The sequence below is a fragment of the Mustela lutreola genome, chromosome 10, assembly GCF_030435805.1.
Source record: "Mustela lutreola isolate mMusLut2 chromosome 10, mMusLut2.pri, whole genome shotgun sequence".
In the NCBI taxonomy this organism is placed as follows: domain Eukaryota; kingdom Metazoa; phylum Chordata; class Mammalia; order Carnivora; family Mustelidae; genus Mustela; species Mustela lutreola.
Genome location: NC_081299.1, coordinates 16,238,244 through 16,247,368, shown reverse-complemented (window position 1 = coordinate 16,247,368; position 9,125 = coordinate 16,238,244). Strand labels below are relative to the sequence as shown.

At 56.6% G+C, this 9,125-nt stretch overlaps 1 protein-coding gene across 1 annotated transcript in view; it reads right to left on the bottom strand.

Annotated features, from left to right (window-relative positions):
* Positions 1-2,997: 2,997 nt before the first annotated feature.
* The window catches only part of EPHA8 (EPH receptor A8), a 35,587-nt gene continuing 29,459 nt past the window's right edge, over positions 2,998-9,125 (bottom strand). Inside the window, exons 10-17 of the mRNA XM_059137593.1 lie at positions 8,525-8,689; positions 8,148-8,333; positions 7,785-7,846; positions 7,032-7,241; positions 6,171-6,320; positions 5,874-6,064; positions 5,195-5,368; positions 2,998-5,030 (exon numbers count right to left, since the gene is read on the bottom strand). Of these exons, the coding sequence (XP_058993576.1) occupies positions 4,916-5,030; positions 5,195-5,368; positions 5,874-6,064; positions 6,171-6,320; positions 7,032-7,241; positions 7,785-7,846; positions 8,148-8,333; positions 8,525-8,689 (1,253 nt within the window). The 3' untranslated portion in view covers positions 2,998-4,915. The remainder of the gene's footprint in view (positions 5,031-5,194; positions 5,369-5,873; positions 6,065-6,170; positions 6,321-7,031; positions 7,242-7,784; positions 7,847-8,147; positions 8,334-8,524; positions 8,690-9,125) is intronic.

The following is a 9,125-nucleotide window of genomic DNA, read 5'->3' as shown; positions in this document are numbered from 1 at the left end:
TACAGCTGCCGTAAGGGTTGGCTGTTAAGAGCCCATAGTTGTTCCCTTCCTGGGAACCTCCTCACCCAAGAAGGTACCCTATACACCATCACCCACCCACCCCCAATGGGGCAGGCTGCCTGTGGGCAATCAATGACTGACAAGGGTACAAGTCTGGCCCCCTTGCTTCAAGGCAGATCAACTCTATGGTGCTATTAATACTCCAGAACTCCCCGTGGCATCAGATTGAAGCTGATCTCCAACAAGAACATATCGTTGCCTAGCATTCCCTCCCACCCTATCTGCCTTCCCCTCTCTCTTTCACCTGGGAGCTCTTCCTCAAGAAATCACCTGCATGAGAATCTCAGCCAGTACTAAGGGAACTTAATCTAAGACAAATACACACTAAGGTGGGGCTGCTTGGTCTTAGATTTGCTCATCTTAAAATTTACTAAGTGTTTCCAAATTGCTCTCCAAGGTAGTACACCAATTTACATTTCCACTCGTGCTTTATAAACATTTCTATTCCCCCAACACCTTCATCAATGCTGGCATTACAGACTACGTTTCCCAATCAAATTGGTGTAATACCTATCTCGTTATTGTTTTAATTTGCATTTCCATGTTTACTAGTGATGTTAAGAATCTCTTTTATAACTTTATTGGGCATTCAAATTTCTTCTCCTGTTATTTGTCTGCTTGCCTCTTTTGCCCACTTTCCTATGCTTTGAAATGTTTGGGTAAATGGATTCTTTGAAATTAAAAAAAAAATTTATTTTGGAAACTAAATCTCTCTTGGTTGGTTATACAGTTTGCAAACACTCCCCCAGCTATGGTTCTAACAAATCTATTTCTTTTCTTTTCTTTTTTGCCATCCATAAGTTTTTAATTTGATTGAAATGAGGTTTATCATTGTTTTCCTTTACCATTTGTGCTTTTTTGTGTCTTGCTTATTTTCTGCTCTAAGGTCATAAAGTTATCTTCCAGTTTTCTTTTTAAAGTTCTATAGTCTGCTTTTTACATTTAAATCTTAATCAACTGGGAATTTATTTTGTGAGTGGTATAAGCTGGGATCCAATTTTATCTTTATCTATGGGGGTATTTACTTGTCCTAACATCACCCATTAACTAGACCACCCTCTGCCCTTTGTCATGTTTCAAACTCCCATATATATTTAGATCCATACCTAGGCATTATTATTCTGTTCTTTTTATGTTTCTGTATTCCCAGAACCAAGTAAAACTATCTTAATTATTAGAGCTGTAGAGTAATTATGGGCATCAGGTAGGGTGAGGTTCCCTTCCTTTTCTTTTTTCTTCTTAAAAATTATCTTGGAGGGGCACCTGGGTGGCTCAGTTGGTTAAAGCCTCTGGCCTTCAGCTCAGGTCATGATCTCAGGATCCTGGGATCGAGCCCCACATCAGGCTCTCTGCTCAGCGGGGAGCCTGCTTCCCCCCCTCTCTGCCTGCTTCTCTGCCTACTTGTGATCTCTCACTCTCTGTCAAATAAATAAATAAAAGTTATCTTGGCTATTCTAGGTTATTATTCCATAAACATTTTGGGATGACCTTGTCAAGTTACAGAGAAAACCCCACTACAAATTTTATAGGAAATGCAATGTATAGATTAAATTGAAGGGGACTAGCTGACTTTATGATGGCGAGAGTTTCTAGACAGAACACCCATCTGTTTCTTCTCTGGTTGTTACTCTCCCTCTTCTCTGCATCCATCCTCACTTAAAGGAAACGAACCTCCAAATCCTTCTCCTTGTTCAGTGCCCAACTGAATGCTTTCTCCTTCAGAAAGTCCTTGGTGACAGTCCTGACCCTCCAGGCTTTTTCTCCTCTAATTTCCTTTAATCTTTCTGGGTGACCCATTTCCTGGACACTTAGCACCAGCCCCTTGGGTGCACTCTATACCTCCACCCAGCCTTGGCCTCTGGAGGGTCTGCCTTCACCTTTCTATCCCCCAGTGTCACCCAGCACACAGCAGGTGCCCCATAGGCTCTGATGATTCCTTCCCTTGGGGAAGGAAATGTGCAGTAGCAGGTTCTATCTCATAGGAAATGGCTAGTCCCATGCAGGAAGGTCTGGAGCAGAGTTTAGTTTTAGGAGAAACAGCTTGAAATCAGACACTTCCAGGTTTACATGGTCATTCTGCCAGTTGGGACACTGGTCTGAGTGTGCTTGTGCCCAGCAGTAAACTGGAGACAATATTACCAATCTCCTTGGGCTGCTGGGATTATTAGTGAGACAATGGAGGAAACACAGTAAAATGTTTTCTCCCTGGTCTAGATCTCCAATCTGGGGGACGTGCAGGAATGAAGATTCTTGGGGGGGGGGGTGTGTGGCTGGAGATCATTTGCTTTCTCATCAACAGGATCCTCAGGGGCATCTTCTCCAAATGGACATAGTCAGGCTCTGCTCTGCCTCCAAAACCACTGCCCTGGCTCCTGCTGCTCTCCCCTCTCCCTTGAAACAGAGATGGGTCCTCAGCCCCTGATGCCACAATTGCAGGTGCTTGCATCCCCTCCCTGCCCACAGCACCCAGGTCTCTCAATGGATCTATTGGCCCCAAGGAAGTTGTTCCAATAAATGCTCCTTCCTCATGTGTTCCTCCTCTGGAGGATGTCTTTCTTCCACAAGAGCACTTGAGGCAAAGGCAGTGCCCACTTGCAAGCAATCGCCCTCCCATGTTAAGCACCAACTGCATGTCTTGAAAGACAAAATGTGGGACCTGCGGGCGTGCTTCCTAGCACAGCATGGGCTTTGAAGTTGGAAAAACCAGGGTTCTGGCTCAGCACCCCGCAAACATGACTTTAGGGAAGTTGACCTCTGTGAGACTCAGCATCTCCATATATAAAATGGGTGCATGAATCCTACATCCCGAGATAGATGAGAAAACCAGAGCAGAAAAAATGTATGGGATACATACAGTAGGTGCATAGCAGAAGGCTGTTCTTTCTTACCAGGTGATGTTGAGGTTGAAAAGATGGGGAAAAAAATGGGGGACACAGGCAAAGATGAGGCAGAATTTATTCTCATTGTGGGCAAGATCAAGACTCAGGATGAAGACCACAGAGAAGCAGATCCCTGGGGCCCCAAGGGCACCTCACGCCCGGGGCAGGGGCCACACTTTGGCAAGTGCTGGGCCCACCGTGTCCACCCTGACTGTGAGGATCAGAGCCCAGGAACTGAGTGAGAGTGGGGTGGGGGTGGGAGGAAGACAGGGTCCTCCCCGGATCGTGTCCTGACCATGTTTCCGACTTCCATAGGAAGGAAGAACAGCTCGGCTATATAGTAATATAATATATAGAGGTGTAGAGAGCTGGCCGCGGCACCTAGGCGGGGCTGAGACTCCCCAAATTATTGCAGGAGGAGGGGGGGCTCAGTGCTGGCGTCTCTGCGGGACAGCTGTGCTGGCTCAGGGGAGGGGTGGGCTGGGTTGGGGGGGAGCTGGGCTTGCCCCTCCCTCTGGGGCCGGCAGGGGGCGCAAGGCATCCTGCCCAATGGTTCCTTGGGGCCCTGCCTGCCAAGCTTTCCCTGGGATGGTTCTTTCTCACCCTGGGTGCTTTTTATGTGCTTTGAAGACCATTTTTGCATTGTCAGGAGTGAGGAAAAAATATTCTGGCATGGTAGAAAAAAGATATTTACATACCCTGGTGGGCCGTAAAGGGGAGGGTCAGTCTCGGGGTGGGGGAGCTTCCAAAGCCCCCTCTCACCCACAGCTGTCAGTGTGGGATTGTGTGGGGAGAAAGAGCCCTGGGCTGGGAGGCAGGCAGCCTCAGCTCTGATACTTGGTTGCTGTGTGATCTTGGACAGGGCACATGCCCTCTCTGGGCCTTGGTCTCCCCAGGTGGTACAGGAGGTGAACGTGGGGCTGAAAAGCTGTGATCTTATGGTCCCTGATCTTAGGATTGAGGAGGGAGGGGTGCAGGCCAGGGCTGGGCAGTGAGAGGTTGGCAGAGGGTTTCCAAGGGAGGAGCCCTGGGCCACGGAGGGGCATGGGAACCAGAGGGAAGTTCAAGGGCCTGGCCCCTGACCAGGCAGCCAAGTCCAGCTGAGGGCATCTTGTGTACTCTACAGCGATGTCTACACAGTAGGCGGCCAGAGGGGCTGGCCGGGAACCCTGTTTTCCTGTGGAAGCAGCGGTGGGAGCCTGGTGGAGGCCGCAGGTGGCCCCCCACCTGCTGGAGGGAGGGCGCAGACCTGAGATAGAGCCGGGGGAGGGCTCACCCTGGCGGAGACAAGGGCGGGCCTGGTGCTGGTGTGGTTCCGAAGTGGCCCCTGATTCCAGCCTCCAGGTGTCAGGGGAGGTGGGTATGTGCCTCTCCCTAGTCCCTGCGGGCGCTGGGGCCCCGGGCCCATCTGCAGTGGGCAGCGTCACACCAAGTTCTGTGGGCACAGGCCTGTGACACACGTCCTCAGTCACGACACACCAGCCATGGTCACACACATAGGCCCCCCGCCCTAATGGAAAAGCATGCACACCCATAAGCATACGTCCGTGCTCGGACCTGATGGCTGGACACACACACGTGATCACAAATGTTCACCAAGGCTCCCACAACCTCATGAAAATACATCCCTACAGCATAGCAGCACACACGCACACGCACGCACGCACACGCGGAGGCATTGAGTGATGTCTCTGTCGGGCTCCGTGTCACTGAGGCCCCAGCCTCAGGGGAAGAGCAGCCCCTCTGCCCCGGGGACAGATGTCCCAGCCATCTGGGCGCCGAACGCCCCTCCCCAGGCAGCCTGAGCCCCAGTATGCCCAGGTCCTGCGGGGCAGCTCTTGGCCTCCCTGGCACCTGAGAGGAGGGACAGAGGCTTGGGGGCATGCCTGACCCCCCCAGCCAACCCTGCAAGTCCTCTGATGGCCAACACGACCCGGGTCTGCTTTCGTTGCTGCCCAGGTCCCACTGGCCTTGGGTCAGAGGTGCCGGCGGGGCCCCTGGGTGTTCGTCAGCTGGGCCCTCATGGTCTGGATGCTGCCCAGGATCTTCTTCTGGTGGCCCATGAGGGTGATGCCCAGGGCACGCACATCCCTGTGAAGGAAGGGTTGGGCTGCTCTGGTTGGCCTGGGAGGCCGAGAACCACAGAGCCAGGGGGAAGACCCATCCCCTAAAGCTTCCCCCAACCCTGCCCCACCGCCTCGGTGGCCCTGCCTCCGGTCCCCACCCACACGGTCACCGCCGGACCCTTCACTCACTGAGCATCCATACGTAGCACCATTCCCAGCGAGGAGTAGCCGCCGGCGGCAAAGTGGTCCCGGTAGCGGCCCATGCGGATGGAATCCAGCCAGTCCCCCACGGTGAGGCCACCGCCACCACTCCCGCCACCGCGGAGGTCAAAGCAGCTCTGGGCAAAGGCAGGGGGCGGGCACCTGAGGCACAGGGGCCTTTGGTAAGTGACCTGCCAGGGTCTCTGCCTTCCTTGGGGACCCTGGCACCAGCCACCCTCGGCCTCCATGCAGGCTCACTAGGGAGCAAAGGGAGCAAAGGTAGCCCCCAGGCCTGAAAGGAGAGGGCAGAGGAAAGCTCAGGCAGGACCGGGGTCTGGGGTCCAGGCAGGACAGCTGTCAGGGGCCCAGGTAAGGCAGGGATGAGGGGCCCAGGAAGCTCAGGGCTCAGGGGCCCAGACAGGACACGGGTGGGGAGCCCAGGTAGGACAGCAGTCAGGGGCCCAGGTAAGCCAGAGGTTGGGGGTCCAGACTTGACAGGGGTCAGGGGCCCAGGAAGCTCAGGGGTCAGGGGCCTAGGCAGGTGAGGGGTTCAGGAGTCATTTCGGTGTGGTCTGGACATCAGGGCTGACCCTAAGTCTGGGCCTTATCTGGGGGAATACCGGGAGGGCAGCTGGGTTTGGGCAGAGCTGGGGTGGGCGCCAGGCACCTGTTGACAGTGGCAGTAGCCCTGAGACTCTCAGGGCTCCGGATGAGGGCATCGAGGACACTGACAATCTGGGAGAAGCGAGGCCGCTGGGCCCTGTCCTTGTGCCAGCAGTCTAGCATGAGCTGGTGCAGGGCGCGGGGGCAGCCCATGGGCGCGGGCAGGCGGTACCCCTCCTCCACGGAGCTGATGACCTGGGGTGGGGGGAGGGGACAAGCACAGTGCTGGGCTGGAGGCTGCCCCCCTCCCTTCCGCCCAACGCGCCCCGTGGCCTCTGCCCAGCCAGGGTCCTGGACTCACATCACGGTTTGTCATGTTCCAGTAGGGCCTCTCCCCGTAGGCCAGCACCTCCCACATGACCACACCGAAGCTCCACACGTCGCTGGCCGAGGAGAAGGTCCGGAAAGCGATGGCCTCCGGGGCTGTCCAGCGGATTGGGATCTTGCCTCCCTGCAAGACATGCGCAAGTGCTGAGGCCTTCTCCCCGGCCCGAGGCAGGGAGCCGAGCGCTGGGGCAGGGCCAGGAACGCGGCAGTGCAGGCTCGGAGGCCCAGCCTCCCCCTGCCTGGAGCCCCCATTCCGCTCAGGGGACCTGCACTCCCAGCTGATTTGCAGACTGAGCGGAGGACCCTTGTGGTGTGGCTGGAACACAGCAGGTGCTCAGCAAACACGCGTCAACAGGCTGACAAGGGACGCAGCCTGCGGGACTCATTATCTTGCTGCCCTGCCTTCCTTTCTTTCTCGTTTCTTTCTGTTTTTGTCACAAAATCCTTTCTCTAAGTGAAACCTTATCCGGATGCTCGGTAGGGGAGACCCCAAGGGAAGGTTCTCACTGAGGCAGGGTTGGGGGGCCCGAGCCCCAGCCCACTCATCCTCATGCCTCGAAGGTGGACCCCAAGGCTTCTTCTCGTGATTCAGAGAGACACAGACCCTCCCAAAACCTCCGAGAGTGAGTGACCACGGGCCGAACCCTGGTGTCTCTCCAGGCCACCCGGTATATAGGAAAGGTGGGAACGGGAGCTCCCATTTCCCAGAGTGGGAAACTGAGGTGCGGAGAAGAAGTAGGACTTGCCCCGGCTGAAGGCAGCCCCAACATTTCCAACTTCACTGTGTGTGTGGGAGCCCTCCCTGGTCTCACCGGAAAGCGGGGGGCCCACGCACCGTGGTGGTGTAGGCCGCGCCAGGGTCATCCTCCAGCACCCGGGAGAGCCCGAAGTCGGACACCTTGCACACCAGGTTGCTGTCAACCAGGACGTTGCGGGCAGCCAGGTCTCGGTGGACGTAGCCCAGGTCCGAGAGGTAGCACATGCCGGCGCCCACGCCTCTGAGCATGCCCACCAGCTGCGCGATGGTGAACTGCCCGTCGTGAGTCTGTAGGGGGACACGGCTGGGCTTCAGCAAGGCTCTGCGCCACGTGCCAAGTGTCTTCACTGCTTATGAAGCACGTTCCTGTCTCAGCTCCTTCTCATGGTCTCATTTACGCTCTTAGTGACCCTGAGAGGGAGGTGGGGCTGTGATGATGTCTCACCCATCCTGAGAAGGAGAAACGGAGGCCCAGAGAGGGGAAGCCTGGCGCCTGGGAGGCTCAGCAGATAAACGGCTCGGGGGAGGGGGCTGGAGGCTAGCTATTTCCGCACCATGCCTCCCGGCAGGCAGGACCCTGGTCTCTACGGAGGCACCCCTCCCAGCCTGAGTGCAGGGCAGAGGACCCTGTGCGGGGAGGGCCTTTCCCATTAAGGGGGGCTGCAAGGCAATTTGATCGGCTGACCCTTAAGGCTCCTCCCTGTACCCCACTCCCCTTCCCCAGGTCCACTGGGTCCAAGCTCCCGTGGGTGTCTGGAGGTCTGTCCTTATCTCCCAACACCCAGACTGAACTCCCCTCCCCCCACGGGGAAGGCGGCAAGGGACACGCACCCGCAGGAAGGCGTCCAGAGAGCCGTTCTCCATGTACTCGGTCACGATCATTGCCAGGCGGCCTGGGGAGGAGTAGAGGCACGGGGTAGCTCTTGATCGAGTCTATCGATCAGAGACCCCAGGAACACGGTCCCTCTGTGACCTGCCAAGAGCTGGGCCGGCACTGAGGGCTCCAGGGAGACTAGGGTTCCCACTGGGGTCCTGGACTCTGGGTCCCCTCCCCACCCAAGTTACCCAGGGACCTGAACTGGGGAGATGGGGGCAGGGCAGGGGCAGAGCACCGTGGTCCAGGGGTGGACCCAGACTTCCATGCTGGGGCAGGAGGGGCCCTGCAGGGTGAGGCTGCCCCCGCCCGGGACCTACCACGGGTGACGACACCTTCCAGGCGGATGATATTGGGGTGGTCAAACTGACCCATGATGGACGCCTCACTCAGAAAGTCCTGCCGCTGCCTCTCTGTGTAGCCGGCTTTGAGGGCCTTGATGGCCACGGGCACATCCCGCTGTCCCGGCACCCGCAGCCGCCCATAGCAGACCTCACCAGACTCCCCTGTGGACCCCGAGTGGGGCAGGGAGAGGAGGCTGTGGGACCCTCCCCTCCACACCTGGACTCCAGTACCCCCCTCCCCCACCCTGCCCCACAAAGTGTGTTCTCCAGGACTCCCCTCTTTCCCTGCCCTGGGTGCCCCTCCCCCGGGCACCCTCTGTGCTGTCCCCACCTTCACAACCCCCAAGGCTCACCAGAGCCGATAATTTTCTCGATGTGGATCCTGGAAGCTTCAATCTCTCGGGTGAAACTGCGGCCCGCCCGCCCAGGCTCCTCGTAATTGTGGGGTTCTGCATAGAACTGGGGCTCCGGGATCTTCCCTGGGGGGTGGTGCAGGGGCAGGAAGACAGGTGGGGGTGCTGAAGGGCCAGGAAAGAAATGCCATGAGTGGGGCACAGAAGGCTTGTTCTCGCAGCATCCCCTGGGCCTGGGGTAGATCTGGGATGGATGCAGAGGGTAAGGAGTGGCCCCGGGAAGCCCCGGGAAGCTCAGGTTGTGGCGGCAAACAGTAGGTGCCCAGTACACGCTTACCGAATGAAAATGGGGTCTCTATGGAGGAGCTATGGGGTCTCTAGGGGACTTCGGGGTCTCCAGTGGGTTCTGAGCACATATGCTGTTTTGGGGGGAGGTCACTTCTAGAAACTTTAAGGTCTATCTAAGTTGCTCTAGGGTAGAGCATCCCAAATGCCAATTTTGATTGAAAGTAGCTCCCTAGAAAACCGCAGTGAGAAGGACTCTGAGCTGCGCCCAGCTGAGAATCGGTACCAGAACTGATACTAACGTCTACCACCGGCA